The sequence below is a fragment of the Sprattus sprattus genome (genome assembly GCF_963457725.1).
Source record: "Sprattus sprattus genome assembly, chromosome: 19".
NCBI classification, from domain to species: domain Eukaryota; kingdom Metazoa; phylum Chordata; class Actinopteri; order Clupeiformes; family Clupeidae; genus Sprattus; species Sprattus sprattus.
The window spans coordinates 351008-371469 of record NC_137917.1 but is presented as its reverse complement, the minus strand read 5'-3'; the positions used below and the strand labels follow the sequence as shown (position 1 = coordinate 371469).

General features: G+C 46.2%; 1 protein-coding gene across 1 annotated transcript in view; it reads right to left on the bottom strand.

The window, feature by feature from the left end:
• Positions 1-10571: 10571 nt before the first annotated feature.
• The window catches only part of ulk4 (unc-51 like kinase 4), a gene marked incomplete at its 3' end in the record, with an annotated part of 104516 nt that continues 94625 nt past the window's right edge, over positions 10572-20462 (bottom strand). Inside the window, exons 34-35 of the mRNA XM_080857342.1 lie at positions 17781-17966; positions 10572-10865 (exon numbers count right to left, since the gene is read on the bottom strand). Coding sequence (XP_080713468.1) covers positions 10572-10865; positions 17781-17966 — 480 coding nt within the window. The remainder of the gene's footprint in view (positions 10866-17780; positions 17967-20462) is intronic.

Sequence of the window (20462 nt, the reverse complement as noted above, 5' to 3'; positions counted from 1 at the left end):
GGACAGCAGGCATTATTGTCACTAAGGCAAGTCAAAACTAAGTCAAGCAGCTGGTAACTTCACTCATGGGTCCTGTGCCTTGTGTACATCTTAATGGGACATGGACTGGGGACCTGAAAACGTGTGTTTTACCAAACAATGGAAAATCTCACAGACCTGATCTCATGGTCACATGGTTTTAGAATTATAGGATTCTAGCACACGTCTCTTGGCTTAGATTCCACACAAAAAATTAAGAGAGTAGTCTTCTTATTGCATAATGGGTAAGAGCTTGTGTCCAGATCCTGTTCTGATCATTTCAAATAATAAGGACCTGTCATCAAGCTCCAATATGAAAAGTAAAACCTCAAAAATCACACAACACTGAAATACAGACATACACCATCACAAAGCTGCTTAACCAAACACATTGTTTTTTCTTTCTCTAAAAAATCCCCTAACAACCTCCTACACCTCTCTAAAGCCAGCAGCTGATAATAAGTTGAAGAGACACCTCGTGCGGTCGCGTTGCTTCCGTCTCTCTCGAATGCTTCCGCGCTGTAATCTCCCGTGACAACGCTCCAGCCCGCCGCTCTGCACAAAGCCATGCACAAAGTGCCCGTTGCCAGGCAACAGGGTTACGTACCTAAGAAGGCACTTGTGCTGCCCACAGCAGCACTCCTGAGATTGTACTCATCCCTAGAGCTGTTCCACTGCACTCGCATCTCAGGTCTGCTTGTATACCCTCACACACCTGCACATGGCCTTTGCTAGACCACTCTTCTACTGTATTCCTCCTTCACTGCATGGAAGGGAGATGGAGACGATATCACTAACAAGGTCTGCTAGAGTCTGCTGCATAACCACATGTATCACATGCTGAATCAACATCATCCCAGAAAGACAACTAAGTCTGTATTGCCATCTGTGTGTGCATGTGCGTGCGTGTGTGTTTGAGAGAGAAAAAGGGGGGGGGGGGGGGGGGGGGGGGAAGAGAGAGAGAGGGGTACCTTTCTGTGGGATAAAGCACAGTGGAAAGAGAAGTGTATCTAGGTGAAGCCTATTTTGGACCAATGTTGTCCCAGCTAAGGCTAGCCCTTTGCCAGCTCCAGAAACAACCCAAATAGTGAGAGTGAACTGGAAGTCTGAAGGCTGAATATTACAAATACAACCCAAAGCCTTACTCTCCCTGACATGAAGCACACAGTGAAAGAAAGCACTTAATATGCAAACCCTATTTTTATTCACATCAAAGGAAGGCGTTGTGAAGCAAACCCAACCTTTGTAATTACTCACTGAACTAACATGCCTGTTAAGATATCAGGATGGTCTAACAGTCCCGGATGGAAGTCCTGGGAGATCGTGGCTCCTCCTCACTCTTTCTTTCATTTAACAGCCCTTGCTGGAGTGAGTATGAGGTGTTGAGAGGCCAGAGATGAGAGGATTTGAGCATGAATCTGAGCCCATGCTGCTGGAGCATGCAGACGGATTGGATGAGCTCCAACACTCCTGCTCCTGCTAATCTCCACCAGCATTTTTAGAAAAGCACCAATGTTTCAGCCTGTGTTTTAGAGGGTCTGTAACCTGGACGGGCCAGCTGGATGTCCCACAGGCCAAAGCCTGGGCACCGGGAATCTCATTTGAAACAAAGTAAACACAGGCCAATAAAACTGCAGATACCACACCGCTTCCAAGGCACAGTGTGTATTTGCAGTGTAAAGGAAGACAATGTACTGGGCTCATTCATTTCAACCTGGCCTTTCTGAGACCCACTGGCGGTGTAGATCACCAACATTAGGTTTGGTATATCAGTGGAGGAGCAGGAGCAGAAACCCTAGGGGAAGAACCTGTAGGCATGCTAATTGGGCGGCTTGCACTGAGACAGGAAGTCTGCCCTGCTTGATGCTATTGGCCTGAAATCATTTCAGAGTAGTTTAAGGATCTTAGAGCAGTGGAATTGGGAAACACCTGCAAATCAGTGGAAGTGCTTGAGGGCTTATGCTTATGCGGATTATTTGTAGGAGACCAGACTCTTAACCAGATGAGACATCAACCTAAAACCAGAGACATTATAGGACTTTGCTAAAACATATAGAACTTTGCTGATGTCCATGACCATGTTCTCAATTCTCTGCTGATGTCCATGACCATGTTCTCAATTCTCTGCTGATGTCCATGACCATGTTCTCAATTCTCTGCTGATGTCCATGACCATGTTCTCAATTCTCTGCTATCCTGCCCATCTTTGGAGCACTGAACACTGCGTACCCATGCCTACTGTGACACTCCCACAACTCCTGATCTCGCTGCTTGGAAGAGCCTGCAACATGCATCCTTACTCAGCTGAAGGTAATGGTAAAGGACTGGTATTTAGCAGATGCTTTTATCCAAACTAACCTAGGACAACCAGCAACGATGGGGAATCGGGTCAAGCTCTTGCAAAGTGGTGGCGCTAACCACTGCGCCTCATTTCTCTAGCACTCAGGCTCAGAACCCTACCCCAGTGCACTGGTCAGGCCTGGACTTGAAGCGCACCGCTCTGTCTTTCTGTCTTTGAACCTCTCTGTTTGAGCATGGTGTTACATGTGCCATATCTATTTCAGATATTATGAGGCAATTAGCTGTGTCTTTGATGGACTGATAAAGAACACGCACGCAGGACTTGTACAGGGTGGGGGCTGCAATTAATGAATACTAATTAAAAGGCTTTTGTTGACAGCGTAGGCTTGGAGAAGAGACAAGTGCACCCTGTTTTCCATGGGCATAATTGAAAGCCTTTGTCAGGGTGCTCTCTCTCTCCATCTGCCCTGCTCTGCCCCGCTCGGCTGAAGAGCCCGGCTCGGCTCCCAATAAAGGGATGAAATATAAATTGATTTGCATGATTTGCATGACAATGCAGATGATTTACAGAGTGGAGGCCAACTGTCCATCCACATGCCTCATGAAAGGAGCACGAGGAACGGACGACGGGGGCACACCGAGTGATTAGAGCCGAATCAGGTGCCGAGTTTAGCTCAAGTCTGCTTCCCTCACAGCTGCTGACGGGCTCTACTTGATGAACGCTTTCAGTGAAGCAACCTGGCACCCTGTTAGCCACACGCCTGGCACCCTGTTCCCATTGAAGCTTGGCACCCTGTTACAACTGAAGCCTGGCACCCTAATACCACTGAAGCCATACGCCTTAACTAGGCTAAGGCTAGATGTACCTTCAATTGATGACATTTAGCTTAGATTGGCAATAGAAGGCTGTTATAGTGGCAACATGGAAAGTAATTAATCAAGCTTAAATGTTTAATTGTAAGCATGACCAAAGTGGAAAAGGTTGCTGGATTTTATGGTGTGCCAGATTATGTTATGAATATGCTGTGGGTGAAGTTCAATGTGCCCTGGCACCTGAGAGGACTCATTTCAGCTCTTATCATTTGAACGATTGAATCTGGACGAAGCAAACAGTGCTTCCGTGTGCCAGTGGGCTGTTTCTGTGTGTGAGGACTAGGCCAGTGAGTCTGCTGCTGGGCTGTGTGTAGGTGAGGGTGTATGCGTCACATCCTGGACTGGCTGGAGCCTAATGAAGAGGTGAGGGCTCTGGTGACTCAGCACTGTTTGAAGACGGCTGTGTCTCTGTGGGCTTGGGGACAGCTCTGCATAAAGTGCTGCTTCTGCAGCAGCTCAGGCCCCCTAATCCTGCACTGAAGGCTCCGAGGCCCCTTCCCATGGGGCTGTGGGACCGGGGGAGCTGGAGCTGGGGGGGTTGGCGGGAGACTGTGGTGTCGTCTATGGGCTTGGCCAATACCCAGCTAATGAGGCCAGCAGTGAGCCTCCCAGGAGAGGAGAGGAGCTACTGCTGCGTGCCTGTGTATCTGCCAACAGCCTGGCCTTCTCCCGGCCCTCCATTATTCATAGGCGCTGCACATGCTGCCACTGGCCTGTGTCCTGGGAGCGCTCGCTCTCGCTCTCTCTGGTCTTCACTGGTACACACACATCAGGGGGGGAGCTGATCGTGGATGTTCAGAAAGGCGGGAGCAGTCGCATCTCAGCCCTTTAAATATGGGGACGCTTTTCCAGGGGTTTGAAATTCAACATTTTTAGGTGTGAAAGGCAGCCGGAACAGGATAAAGGGAAGGTCTGCGCATATGTATGTGGGTGGCTTTAAGTATGCACTAAATTCCCACTCAATTCAGCAAATGCAAAAGTCCGTAAGGTCTTTGCAAGGACATTTTAGACTTTTCTTATCCTATTTGCTGTGCCTCCACTGACATGGACAGGACTGGCGGAGTATTGGCAGGTGTCCGTGTGAAGGACAGCAGAACCTCAAGGTTGAGCTCCGCTCCTGACTCAAGGCTTTAAACACCAGCATCCATCATTGGGTATTAACACTGGGGTAGAGGAGAGACATCATTGGGTATTAACACTGGGGTAGAGGAGCCTTCATCATTGGGCATTCACACTGGAGCCTCCATCATTGGGCATTAACACTGGAACCTCCATCATTGGGTATTAACACTGGAGCCTCCATCATTGGGTATTAACACTGGGGTAGAGGAGCCTCCATCATTGGGCATTAACACTGGAGCCTCCATCATTGGGTATTAACACTGGGGTAGAGGAGCCTACATCATTGGGCATTAACACTGGCGCCTCCATCATTGGGTATTAACACTGGGGTAGAGGAGCCTCCATCATTGGGTATTAACACTGGGGTAGAGGAGAGACATCATTGGGTATTAACACTGGGGTAGAGGAGAGACATCATTGGGTATTAACACTGGGGTAGAGGAGAGGCATCATTGGGTATTAACACTGGGGTAGAGGAGCCTCCATCATTGGGTATTAACACTGGGGTAGAGGAGAGGCATCATTGGGTATTAACACTGGCGCCTTCATCATTGGGTATTAACACTGGGCTGCAGGAGAGACATCATTGGGCATTACCACTTGGGTGCAGGAGAGACATCAGCAGACGACCACCATCAGAAAGCCAGCTTATAGTTGAACAGGAAGAGGCCTATCAGGGGACATGCGCTGCGAAGCGGTGAAGAGGAGAAACAGGTAGCTTGTGGTTGCTCTGATATGTCATATATTACTGTGTATGCCTTTAATGGTACTGATGGGATTCCTTCCCATACCTTGATTCGTACATGTGAAGAATCAGCCCACAACGATGTGTATGTCAGCAATTTGTGTGTGTGTGTGTGTGTGTGTGACTATGTGTGAAACTAAACCTAGCTCTTCCATGTATATTTGTATTTGTGAGATACTTGGTGCTGGCTGAGGGATATGGTGCGCTGAGACACAGTAAATGATTCATCTTACTGCAGCCAGGCAGTGGAAGTGTGGGGTTGTGTGGGTGACAGGAGCAGATACATATGGATGGGTCACCTTCTCCCATTAACACCAGCCAACAAGGGACTTTGTGTTAATTAGGAGAGGGACAGCCAACCATGAATCAATACCTGTGTGTGGGCAGGTCTGACAAACACGCACACGGACACCGCACACACACAGCGCGCACACACATACACACACACACAAACACGAAGTGTCTCTCTCTTCCACTCTCTCACACGCACAAGCACACAAATATGCACACTCGCACACACACACCATTTGAACCCCCTGAGAGGCCTCTTCCTCTTCCTCTTGAACCTTGTGTGCTCTTGCCTGCACCCTCAGTAATGAGTTTCCTCCAGTGGGGTCCGGATCAGGAAATGGAGATGGAGGCTGAGGTGCTGATTAAACACATGGCTCTGAGCGCTGAGCACTGTGATGGCTGTTTACCAGCAGCCTCTCTGGAATTCAGAGGCAAACAATGAGGCGAGGGCCTACATCTCTATCCACTTCACCCCTGCAGATCGATAGGCCAATATCCGTCAATCTCCGCTCTCTTACAACAGAAATCACTTTTTGATTGCACTCCTCCGCACCCCCCCGCTCACTCACTCACTCACTCTGCAGCACTGCCAGCCAGACTCAACAGCCAGCTGTCAAAACAAGCAGGATGTTTTAGGCTGTGTGAGCCTGTCTGAGTCATTCAACACTATTACTTGCCTTTACAGCCATATGGTGGAGAACCAGGAACCTGAAAGGACATCCACCCATCCAGAGTACATACCAGAACTATTTCACAGAAACCATTCATTGAGTCATAATAAATCATCAATCATGTTCAATGATGTGTGTCAATATTACTAAGCTGCAGAAATGGAACCCTTGTGATCATCTCATTACCCTCTTCAACAAAACGTCACACATTAGGTGAGAGTCACAGAATGATCAGATGGTCTTTTTGCATGCTCCTCTGGCTCCTCATGGAGGTTTTGACATCTCTTCATCTGTTGGATACATTGCTGTCCGTATGCTGTGTCTACAAACTGCTAATACAAACTTTACCTGCACTGCATTTCTAATACACACTGTCCCCATATGCAATGGTTGAAACATACACACTGTCTCCATACGCTATGGTTGAAACATGCACACTGTCCCCATAAGGGGTGGCTTACTGGTTAGGGTTTCAGGCCGGAAACCGTAGGGTGGCCGGTTCGATCCCCGACCAATAGGAAACATTTTGGCGGGGGAAGTAGTAGACCACTGCTCTCCCATGCCCACATCCACGGCTGAAGTGCCCTTGAGCAAGGCACCTAACCCGGATCACTGCTCCCCGGGCGCCGCCAAAGGTAGCTCACTGTGTGTAACCTCACTTCACTGTGTGTGTGTCACTTCCCTGGATGGGTTAAATGCAGAGGTGGATTTCAGAGTGTGTGTGTCTACACCACCTCTGCCATAGAGAGGACTTTCACTTTCAACTTTTCACTTTCATAAGCTATGGCTGAAACATGCAGGATGTATACTATGTATAAATGTTTTTGGCAACAGGTACCATTATTCAATATTAAGACAACTATTATTATGGTATCTCTTTTTCTTAGTCTTAGTTTTGACTTTAGGTACCTCTCAACATTTTCAAATCTGACCAATCAAGCAAATCTGACAAGCACTGTGATATATGAAACATAGCAAATAAAAAGGAGGCAACGTTTTAAAAAGGACATTAGACATGAGTTTTTTAAATAGCAAAAAGATAAGAGTCTTTTTCAGCATGTTGTGCAGCATGAGAAGGAAGGATAGGGACTGGGTTATCACCGGAAGGCTGCCATCCCCTTGTCTAGGTGTTGAATATTGCCAAGCAGAAGTGATGTCCCAATAAATCTCCCGACATATACGAAAGAAATCCAACACCTTCTCTGAACCAAAACATCTAAACTTATGGGAACGTGATATTCAATTTTCTTTTTGATACCAGAGAGAGACTGGGGAAAGAGAGAGTGTTGATGTTGTGTGTGTTGGGGAGCATAGGTAGGAGATTGAAGGATAACACCTCGGCTCTCAGTTCCCTGGGGGCCGTCAGTGAGCCTTTGGCCAGTAAATTGTTAATATGCCTTGACTGAATGTGAGGAGAACACTGGTGCAGGAACCTGACTGATGAGAAATTAGCCCAGGGCTTCTTTTCAAATATTAATGTCCACACAGGTGCAAGACCCTACCTCTGGCCTGGGTATACCAACACGGCAAAAGCAGCCAGCACTGCGGTCTTAGCAGAACAGCACTGCACTTAAAAGACTACAAGAATACATGGATATTTAGTGTTGCTTTGGAACAAGTGTATATCTTCCTAAAAAAAAGGCTTGAGTTGTTATTGTAGTTATTGTATTTTAACGTGGATATATCGACAGTTCCACACTTCCTTGAACTTGTCTAACACTAAAGCCGAGCCCACTAGCCTGAGGCAGATGAGATGAAGGGTTAAGGGTAAGGGGTTATGGGTTATGTATAGGATCCAAGGCCCACTGTGAGTGGGCTAATGCAGTGATGGCACCCAGCCCAGGACAGGATTTCCTCAGCTCCAGTCCTGAGTGAGTCCTGCTGATGCTGGCCTCTGGCCTGGTGCTCGTGCTGGCCTCTTTCCACAGAGCCTGTCACACCACCAGCCTGCTGCCAATCAATAGCATCCTGGCTGATCACAATCAACCAATTACAGCAAATAGTCTGGTGAACACATCACAAAATGATTCCTCTACACAGACCAATGCCTTCCAAGACAAAACACAAAAGAAATTGCTTTAAAAATGATTCTTAAACATCGACACATCAACTGATCAGAGTAAAACACACACACACACACACACACACACACACACACACACACACACACACACACACACACACACACACACACACACACACACAAAAACTTTGTCCAATCAGAAGCCCCGGATGAACAGAGAGGTTAGCCTCCTACTAGATGCCAGAGATGCAGTCTAGAGGTCTGGGGACCAGGACGCTTTCAGTTTAGCCAGGGCCAGCCTGCGGAGGGCAATCTACCAGGATAAACAACGTTGACGTTAATGTTACAAACAGAGGACTGAAGAGCACTTCAACTCCTCTGACCCCTGGCACATGTGGCAAGTTATGCAGATGATCACAAACACCAAACCACCCAGCACCGCGCCACCAACGAGGCTTGCCCTCCCTGACGAGCTCCACTACTTCTATGCTCACTTTGACCAAGGAAACAGGGAGGTCATCGTCAAAGGAGATTTACCACCTGATGTGCAGCCTGTCACTCACTCCAGTCTCCACCTCTGATGTTTGCTCTAGCCAGGGCAGGGTGAATGCGTGGAGGGCAGCTAGCCCTGAAGGAATACCTGGCCCCGTGCTTAGAGCCTGTGCAGAGAAGCAGACTTTTCAATCTGTCCCTGGCCCAGGCAGTAGTGTCGAGACTGCCACAATTGTGCCAATGCCAAAGCTCTCCACTGCTACAGCCCTTAATGGCTTCCGTCCGGTTACACTCACCCCCGTCATCGCCAAAGTGCTTTGAGAGATTGGTTATTTCAAACTTGAAATCCTGTCAGCCTGCTTCATCGGACCCAAACCAGTTTGCCTACTGCTGCAACAGGTCAACAGAGGACGCTATGTCCACAACCCCTCACTCTGCTCTGACCCACTTGGACAGTCATGACCTGTTAGTCAGAATGCTGTTCACTGACTTCAGTTCAGCATTTAACACTGTGATTCTATCCCAGCTGATCTCCAAGCTTAGCCATCTTGGTATCAGCACATCCCTCTGCAACTGGACACTGGACTTTCTGACCAACATACCCCACCCTCTCCTCCTTCACCATAACCCTGAACACTGCAGTTACTACAACAACCACCTGGCCCTTAACACCCAGAAGACCAAGGAGATCTTGTACTAGAGTGTGTCAAACTTCCTTGGCCTCTGCATCTCCAATGATCTCACCTGGTCCCTGAAGTCCTCCATCCTGGTCCAAAAGGCCTTTCCTTCCTACGGAGCATTGAGAAAGCTCAGCTGTGTTCCAGGATACTGGTTGACTTCTACCGCTGTACCATTCAGAGCCTACTCACACACTGCATCTCAGTGTGCCATGGCAACTGCTCTGCATCAGCCTGTAAAGCACTGCAGCTGGTGGTGAGAGCAGCTCAACGCATCACTGGCACACAGTCACCCACCATCAAGAACATTCACCACAACCGCTGCATGGGGAGGACCAGAAACATCAAGGAGGCCCCCCTGCCCGAACCATGACCTTCTCACCCTACTCCCATCTGGCAGGTATTACAGGGGCTACCGCTTCCACACCAACAGGCTCAGGAACAGCTTCTCCCCTGTGGCTGGGACCCTGCTAACCTCAACACCACCACTCCAATAGCATCACTGCACTGTTTACAGTACTTTAGTCAACCGTTTATTTGCACTATAAATATTTTGCACAGACTGAACCACCTACAGGTTCAATTAATATTACAGTACATATATTGTTTATACTCTATGTACATAACCAAATGTACATACAGTATGCTGTCTATACTGTACCTACAAGCGTACATATGCAGTGTCTATATTCTCTTGTGTGTATAGTCTCTACTCTGTCCACTTCTCTGTCCAGTATATGTATTTAGTATCTAGTATTGCTTATTGCAGTGGTACCCAAACTTTTTAGGCCTAAGATCACATATCTCTGCCTGGGTGACCTGAAGATCTACCTATTGAGGCGTTGAGAGAAAAAGACTGTCCGGACTCCAGACTGTACTTACAACTTATCTTTATGTTTGGCCTAGTTTTAATTGAATGCAAAATGCAATTTCACAGAGGTAGGTTGAGCCAAAGTAAGCACTCACTTTCAGTGCACATGCACTGAGGAGAGGAAACTTCTCCCGGCTGACAAGTCCCCAAAAGTCACTGTCCCTTGACCTGGCTTTCAGCTCTATGTCATTTTGCAAATCAATCATCTCCATGTCCACTCCACCAGGCAAAGCAAATGCTTTCTCGAATTTGTCTGCAACCTCCTCTATATCAATAGGCAGGAATGGGTTTGAAACAAATGCAGCAATATCCTCAATGACGTCTAACTCAACAAAACGTCGACGGAACTCCAATGCCAGTTTGTCCAGGTGCACACAGTACTGCTCAGGTGAAAATCAGAAGAGTCTTTGATGGACTGTGACATTTTCTCCAGGTTTGGAAAGTGTGTCAGCCTCCCTTTTCTCAGATTTGTGGTCTAGACACCGAGTTAGCCTTTGAACGCATTCACTGCGCTTATCATGTGGTGCAGGTGCCTTCCTTTTCCCTGGAGTTCGATGTTGAGAGAGTTCAGTTTCCCGGTTATGTCTGTCAGGAACCCCAGGTCCAGTAGCCATTCATCCGTTGAAAGTTCTTTGCGCTCCTCGTTCCTTTCCGACAGAAACGTCTTAATCTCAGGCAGCAAGTCAACAAATCGCTGCAGCACTTTGCCGCAACTCAACCACCTGACATCGGCATGCAGAGGCGGGTCTCCATACGCCGAATCGAACTCATCCAATAACGCCTTGAATAAGCGATGCTGAAGAGCTTTTGCTCAAATCGAGTTCACCACTTTGACCACCAGTGACCAAGGTAAAGAGGAATTCCTCCTCCCATTCTGGATTGAAACTGTAGTTTCTCGACTTCTTTCGTGGTGCCTCCGCCATGCTCGTCAACAATATGTGGACAAGACGGCCGGGTAAATAAACGAACCAACGGCAACCACGCCCACAGATATCGTGGGATAGCAGGGTCGTCTCCGGGAAAAAACGCCTACTATCAACCTATTGCCCCACCTATTATTCTGTGTGAACTGCTTTGAAACACGCACAGGCCTGTATGCAAATCCAGGTACAAGAGAACGCGTGTTCAGTTTAAAAATTCTCTGGGTTCAGAAGTCAGTCGGAGATCTGTATTTCTGAAATTATTTTGGAGATCGACAGGGAAAGTCTCCGAGATCGCCACGTCGATCGTGATCGACGTGTCGGGCACCTCTGGCTTATTGTAACTCTCCACTGTACATCTTGTAAGATGTAACTCATGAGGTAGTACTTACTTTTCCTGTATCATTTACATAAGGATACATAATGATTACACATAAATAATACTATATTTTCTGCTTAGATGTTAAGAGCATTTCATTGGGTTTGTACCATATTCTGCACATTGACTATAAAGTTGAATCTCATCTCATCTTAAAGCAGCAAAAGTGGGACATGTAGGTGTGCTGCTTAACTCAGGACCCTGTTTGTTGTCTTCTGTCTGTCAAGAGGCTGCAGCCACTCTCTAAATATCTCCACTGTGATGGAGACCTAACTTCAACATGACTCACCGCTTCCAGAGCAGGGACTTAGAGGAGCAGTCTTTCCCCAGCTCCCCCCACATCCACCCCCCCCCCCCCCGCCCTCTTCGTCTCTCACTGAGGGAGCGTGACCACATTTTTAAACATGCTCAAAAGGAACACAACTACTGCATGCCGGCAGCATCAGCTCAATCTTCTAGAAATTGGACTTTTGTCAGTAATACTTCCTCGTCCTTGAGAATCTGTGGGGAGTTTACAGCAAACACCTTCATTTAATATAGAGAGAAAGTTAAAGGAGTGGAGAGAGAGACTGAGGGAGGTGGAAGCTGGGAAAGAAAAAGAAAAACAGAAGGAACGAAAGTGAAGGAAGCCTGAAGCTGATTTGCTCTGGCGTCCCTGAATCTCTCTCTCTCCTGCACACAGTGCTCTCTCCTTCACACCCCCTGGCTATCTCACATTGGAGAGACAGCAAGCTCGCACCTATGTCATCTGACAACACTGTGTTGGAACGAGGGGGCTGACTGTCTGTCTATTTTGGATATACAAACAGCTCTACAAGCCAGAGTCTGGAAAACACATTCCTCTGAAAAGCAGCCCTGGATCAGAGTGGCACACACAGAGCTCTACTGTAGCCGCTCAAAGCACTCATTCTTCTCGCCTGTCCAAACATTTGGCTAACATTTCAAATAAACTCCACACCAAATGAAACCCCTTGAAAATTAAACTTTCTTCTCAATCTGGAAAAACATGTTATACTACAGTACATTTCATGAAAACAGTATGGTATAATATCTTTCCTGAAAACTAAATGCATTCCTATGGCTCTACATTACTTTAGGAGTTCATGTCTGAGATTCAACTGCATCCAGAATATACATTTTAGCAGTGTGATGGCATATATTCAATCAATGGCTGTTATATTGTGCAGCTGTCCATTCTGGAGCTAAGTGAAGTATGTAAGAGGAAATACTTTAGCCTTTGCACGGCATTAAATATGCAAGACAATATGCTGTGTTTCGTGCAGCCTCCTAGCTCCAGGTAAGAAGTTAGGTGTTATTGTGATAGGAAGTACCATCAAATCCCTACCAAGGAAAAATCGAGCTTACATAACATTAGCCAATAATGATGGTTGTTGGTGTGCTTGTGTCAGGCTCTGACTGACGACCTGCAGTGAAGTCCTGTGTGGTGTGTTCTCTAGAGTGAGTGTATTTGTGCATGTTTACAGAGGTGTGTGGAGACATATAGAAGGATGCTTTTGTGTCGGGCCCCTGGCATATACCAACCTGCCCCAGCAGCCTGTGCTCTTATGGCCCCTGGCATATACCAACCTGCCCCAGCAGCCTGTGCCCTTTGGGCCCCTGGCATAAACCTGCCCCAGCAGCCTGTGCCCTGTGGGCCCCTGGCATATACCAACCTGGCACAGCAGCCTGTGCTCTGGGGCCCCTGGATGTGTTTAGGGATCAATAGAGGGGCCACATTCAAAGACTCAACATGAGTTCTGTCAATTGACAGATCGTGAAACTCCCTCGTCCAATCATACCTTAGCAACCGCTACTAGGAGAAGAAGGTCCGACACCTTTGAGGTCTGAGCAGCATGGTTAAACAGTGTGCCTACGAGACTTGTAGATCCTACACAAAGGTACGCTGAGAGATGGACCCGTAGTTTTTTTCACATTTCCATAGCCCTAAACACAGAGGAAAGGTGCCGGCGGTGGATTAAACAGTGTGGGAGACCCCAGCCCCAGCTCAATAAATCGAAAAACACACATAAGTCTGCTCCAAAGTAAATAAGGCTGCTTGCAGCTATCTATCTATCTACGGTATCGCTAGGTATGATCACTAACTATCTAGTTGAAAGAAAATCCCAAAACAGTTATGGTTCATGAATACTTGTATTATTACCACTAAAAGAACATAACTAGTCTCTCTGACTAAAGTGTTTATGTTAAAAATTAAAATGTTAATGTATGTCACCATCTAAATGTCAATGTTACTGTCTGTATAATTGCACGCAGAGCTGTCGTAGCTATCGATAGCAAAGGCCAGCATTGAACAGAACTTTTAACGAACACTTTGTATTTATGCTTGATACAACATTGAACAGAACTTTTAACCAGCACTTTGTATGTACGCTGCTGGCGTTCGCAATCAGCTTGCAACTTTAAAAAAGTCACCATCCTATATACCTCCAGAGTCTCTCGCCAGAGACGGAATAAATAATAAGAATAAATAATCTTTGGAGGTTATTAGCTGGCTTGAAATATTATATACAGATCTTACCAAGTGGTGAAATAACATGACTAGTCTACAAGGTTGTGCTGGTTGCATTTCAATGAAGAGGTCGTAGGGTTTCTATTTTTTATTGAGACCTGTATGCCTTTGCTTCAATTATTGTTGTGTCCACTTCGTTGTTGATCTTAATATTTTGGATATATCCTTCCACTGCATATTGCAGGCCCTTTTGGCTTGATCTGGAGGATATCGCAGAGGTATTACTCCAAAAATCATCACTCACACTGACAGTTATAGCGCTTGTACCCGTACTCGCCATGGAGAGTTCCGGGAATTGTGTCGGACGTAGCAACAATAACTAGGGGGCGGAGCCCTGGCGATCGGTCAATTAATCAAAAATATCTTTAATGTAGAGCCAACACAAAGGAATATCTAAATTCAGATACTACTGTTTAACAGCATCTTTTTAACTTTGAACACAGATACTTTCCTGTGAATGACAGGTTTCCAGATCCATTTCACAGCCAAGTTTGACCTTCACGTTAGCATTCTCATTCTATAATTGACAGATGATCAATTTGAACATAATTAAAGCCTTGGCTAGTAACCTATGTGATGAAGACGTCCAGTCACAGGCTGCTATGCTTTGGTGAGATGCCTCTAAATGCACTCATTGACTCGAGTACCTTATTGCTTTTATAACACGGTTGCCAGCAACTTTATAAATATTAAGTAAAATTAAATTATAAACAGTAAGCTGCCTTTCAGCACAAAAAAGTTCTAGTCACCAAACATTGTGTAATGCATTTCAGTAGCCAAGAGAAAATAGTCCCCCTTTGTGTGGCTGTTGCTATGCAACAGACAAATAGCATTGGGAACTTCACGTCTGTTAGCCTAAAAGTTTGTTCATGATTAGCTAGGAGATCGACATTGATCTCGCACCATTTTGTTCATACACATTGCTCATTTTATAAAGTTGCCATTAAAATAACAAAAACTACAATGGGACACTTTCAACTTTGTTAATATTTGTTTATATTGATTTGGATATCGCCACTAACTCGCATGTGAGAGCTACGTTATACTAATTAGCATCGAGGCTAGCTAGCTAGCTACTATCTGTTTGAATGGGTTTTTGGTCTAGGGTTAGCAGTCACCTACAAATAATATTCGAGACTTTCAGTTAAGACTTACAACACTCTGCAACATTCATGTAGCACAGAAACAACTAACCGAGTCAATGTAGACATATAAAAAGTCGTGTAGATGGCTTAATTCACATGAAACATTCCCCACTACATTGCCCACAACACGCCGCCATCTTGGTTCAGGTTTTTTTCTGAGTGCGCACTGATATGGAACGCTCAGGTAGATGAAAACAGGTCGAACAGTTACTATATCGTTGAATATAGCACACCCCGGAACTCACTCTCAGAATGGTGGATTCCATCTACCCGTGTTATAATTCCATCTACCCGTGTTATAATATGTAATAAGTATGCAGTAGATGAACGTAAGCAGACATGTGTGTGTATTGTATGTGTGTATGTAAGTAGACACATTTGTGTATATTGTATGTGTGTATGTAAGTAGACACATGTGTGTGTATTGAATGTGTGTATGTGAGTAGACACACATGTGTGTATTGTATGTAAGTAGACGTATGCATGTGTATTTTGTCTGCGTACGTAAGTAAACACATGTGTGTCAGTGTTTCCCCTAATTCCTGATTTTGCGGGAGCTTCCCACTTTTGGGGGGGGATAAGCCCCTACATAAAACCTATTTGTTTTCCTGTGACCCAGCAAAACTAGGGGGGTCTGGGGGCATGGTCCCCCATAAGATTTTTTTTTGAAAATAACCTTTTAAATAGTGTCCTCTAGTGGGTTTTAGGAAGAGAAATTAACAAATTTAGATTTAAAATATGGCACAAATTAAAACATGTTGAAGACATCCGCTGAGATTTTGTTTTGGATGTGTGTGAAGCAGGAGCACCCTGACCTGGGAGAGAAAGCTTAGGAGCAGCTACTACCCTTTGCCTCCTCATATTTATGTGAGGCCTCAAAACAAAGCAGAGCAGTTGCCTCCCTTTTGTTTTTTAAATAACCTTTTAAATAGTGTCCTCTAGTGGGTTTTAGAAAGAGAAATTAACAAATGTAGATTTTAAATATCTGCTGAGTAAGGTGCTCATGTCAGATATCCTCTGTTCAATTCTCAAACTCTCCCTCACTATATGACTTTTTTGATCGAGCAATATTCCATGACACCTGATACGATGCCAACGTGACCGTTTCAGAGTACTTCGTAAATTTCCCCAAAAACCGAGTCTGTTTCTCTGACTGACGTATCAATGTAAATACCTTGTGCTTGTCCATCTCTGTGCCTTTAGGAACTCCTGGGCTATGTTAGCTGCATTGTGTGTGGAGAGACTGCGCTCCAAGTTCAAGGGTTTAAAATGCGACGGTGACGTCTGCATATTAAGCAGAGGGGTTTTCCATTTCGCTCCGCAAATATTCCTTCTATTCAGGCCAGAACGTCCGATGTTCATCTTCATATTTTGGTTTAGCTTTACGCTTTGCTGGATCCATGTCATTCTTTCAGTAGCTACTGCTAGTCTGGCTAGTAACTCTCTGAGACTGGGTGCACACATTAGAATGTTTCATGTTCAGAACATTAACGTTACTTGAAGACATCTCTCAAGATCGAGTGATGACAAAATATACATGAATAAATACCCCATTCAAATCGGACACTATTTCCAAATATATTGCCAAATATATTTGTTTTACAATATGAAAATTCTGTACAACAAGAAAAAAGTCAGTGAACACTCAAGCTATCTTCAAACAGAAAGTAATGTGTGCGCATCGGGGCAGAGCTCTGCCTTGCGCGATACAGAGAGCAGAGGACAATTGTAAACGCGCGAATCTAGTGACAAAAATGACATGCCGTCGTGCAAATAACATTAATAACACAAGGCTATTTATTGTGTTTAAAAAAAGAACAAGCTATAGACCTGTTCTATAGGAAAGGTATCCTTAAATGACCTCTGTTGTGATCTGGCGCTTTTTAGAAAATAAAATTGAGCTAAGTTAACTTGACCTTCCAGGGGGGGCGGGGGGTGCCGTTGGGGGGGCGGGGCGCCTCCCTTATACAATGGTAGGGGAAACACTGTGTGTGTATTGTATGTGTCTATGTAAGTAAACACGTGTGTGTGTATTATATGTGTGTATGTTAGTAGACACATGTGTGTTTATTGTGTGTCTATGTAAGTAAACACGTGTGTGTGTATTATATGTGTGTATGTAAGTAGACACACGTGTGTGTATTGTATGTAAGTAGACATATGCGTGTGTATTGTGTCTGTAAGTAAACACGTGTGTGTGTATTGTATGTAAGTAGACATATGCGTGTGTATTGTGTCTGTAAGTAAACACGTGTGTGTGTATTGTATGTAAGTAGACATATGCGTGTGTATTGTGTCTGTAAGTAAACACGTGTGTGTATTGTATGTGTGTATGTGAGTAGACACACATGTGTGTATTGTATATGTGTATGTGAGTAGACACATATGTGTGTATTGTATATGTGTGTATGTAAGAAGACATATATGTGTGTGATTTATGTGCGTATTTGAGTAGACACATGTGTGTGTATGTAAGTAAACACATGTGTGTGTATAGTTTATGTGTATATAAATAAACACATGTGTGTTTATTGTGTGTGTACGTAAGTAAACACATGTGTGTGTATTGTATTTGTGTATGTAAGTAAACACATGTGTGTGTATTGTATGTGTGTATGTAAGTAGACACATTTGTGTGTATTGTATGTGTGTATGTAAGTAGACACATTTGTGTGTATTGTATGTGTGTATGTAAGAAGACACATGTGTGCGGTGTTCTCACCAGGCGTTTGATGACCCGTAACAGGAGCTTCTGCTCTCGAGGCTGGGGGTGTGCCTGCAGCGCCTGCTCCAAGCTGAGGAGATCCTCCGGGATGAGGCAGTCTGGGCCCTGGCCGCCGTACAGCTGCGCTAGCAGGGACAGGCACTGGCTGGCCTCCTCGTACACCTCCAGGTCTGAGCTCACCAGCTGGGAACACAAACTAATCATCAGCTCTCTCCTCCTACTCACACACTCAACCTGGAGTTGTGTCCCAAGGTGTTTCAGTTAACACTCTACCATAGTTTCTTATCAGCTATAGAATTTATATTGTATACATGCTATTAGATTCTTTGTATTTGCTGTGCATTTGTCTGGGGACCATGTAAGTAATGAGAGCCTGAGTTTGAGGCAAAGCTGCTGTTCAGTGTAGCCCTGGAGGTGCAGTATTAGTTGGGTGGGTGTTTTGGTGTGTTGTCCCAGGTCACTGGTTGAGGGAACTGGACTAGACTTCCTCCATGAGGACTGCTCCAACTGCCGAGCGGCTCTAGGGTGGCTCATCCCTCAGGAGAGGGGGCCATCTTGAGGCAGTGAGAGGGCCTCTCCCCTCAAAGGGTCCCCCCGACGCCGTGACAACCCAAGTCGACCCTCTGCTGCCCCCAGGGATTGTCCGTCTCAATCTCCCATTCTGCCCAAAGCCGGTGGGTGTGAGCACGGGGATTTCCAGGCTTCCTTTCAGCACTGATCCGTTGCTGCCCCCTTCCCTATACAACGCCCTAATCCCAGGAGGCCCTGAGGGGCCAGTGGGCAAGGGGCTCCTCTCCCTTTGTGTCCCCTGCCGCCCTCTCAGAATGGGTGGAATGCTTAGAGTGCAGACAATGTGCTCCTGAAGGGGCCAGCACTCCTCCGCTCCCCCCAAAGAAGGGCTCTTCCCCTGGGCTTTGGCTGCCAGGCCCTCTCTTGTTCGCATGCCAGCACAGAGTCAGTGCAGACAAGAGCTAACACCTGCTTAGCGCCGCTAATATAACAGCCTTGTTTAATCAGCACTGCTTGTAGATGCGCAGGGGGAGGAACCTAAAAGAAAGGCAGAGTCGGAAGAATCAAATAGGGGGAGTGACGTTCTGAAAGGCAGCGAAAGGATCAAAGAGATTAAGGGTCCCCTTTAGGGACTAGGTCACTGACCACCAGTCACTGGCAAACACGCTGATGGCGTCAGGAAACAAGGCTGAACTCACAAACACTCTCTTTCTGCAGAACTCTCTCTCTAGAACACTTCTACTGTCTGTCCCCAAAACACACACACTCCATTCTACTCTCTCCTGAACCCACACACTCCATTCTACTCTCTCCTGAACACACACACTCCATTCTACTCTCTCCTGAACACACACACTCCATTCTACTCTCTCCTGAACACACGCACTCCATTCTACTCTCTCCTGAACACACACACACACCCACACACACACACACACACACACACACTTCATTCTACTCTCTCCTGAACACACACACACATCTATTATACTCTTTCCTGAACACACACACACACACACACACACACACACTCCATTCTATTCTCTCCTCTCCTGAACACACACACACACACACACACACACTTCATTCTACTCTTTCCTGAACACACACTCCATTATACTCCCTTCTGAACACACACACTCCATTCTACTCTCTCCTGAACACACACACACCATCACATGCTGTCCTCTCAGCCTGACCAACAGTCACCTCACAAGTTCGGAACAAAAGAACAGCTTGGGGCAATGCCTCTACCTTTACTTCACAAACAATCTGTTCCCACTGTGCACGAGCGTACCATCATCAGAGATGGTGGTCCTCACACACACACACACACACACACACACACACACACAAGCACTAGCTGAGGCCCCAGAGGGCTGCAGTCTGTTCCTGAACTCCCACAGCGACAGCGCCAGCCTCAGCGCAGCCTGACCTTGTGACTGTGTCCTGCCATTCCACTTATACACTCCCTGTCACTGAACAGGCTCCTGTGGGCGGACCCACACATGCAGACCTGCACAGACACTCAATTTCACATTAACACTCACATGTTAATGACCTGCATGTGAATGCATGCATGCGCGCGCACACACACACCGTCACACAGACACACAGGGGAGTGCCTTGAGTTGTGTGGAAGGCAGATATTGAGCTGCTGTGTTCAGGAGGGTACTTCAGATGAGATGAAGCATGGCTGGGCTAATGTTAGCAGGGCATGGACAGAGCAGGGCACCTGACTGGTGGGTGGGAGAGCCAGTCCCTTGTGGGCTCCTGGTGGGCGCAGCTTTGTGAGGTGGCCAGGGGAGTGGAGGCAGACCCAGCCTGCTGCTTGCTGAGGTGCATGAGGCCTGGGCCCACAGGCAGACTGACAGGGAAGGGCAGAGAGTGGAAGGACCTCTCCCACTGGGGATGATCCTGAACCATCTGTTCCTCTCTCCACTTACTCTCTCTGTATTTGAGTGCGCATGGGTGGAAGTGTACTATATGACTGTGGGAGAGTGTGATTATGTGGGTCACATGTGTTTGAGTATACTATATAGTTTATGTTGTTAATGCATTTGTGTTTACGTGTGTGTTTATGTGTGTGTTTTCATAAATGAGTATGTGTCAGTAAGTACTGTGAGTGTGTGTGTGTGAGTGTGTGTGTGTGTGTGTGTGTGTGTGTGT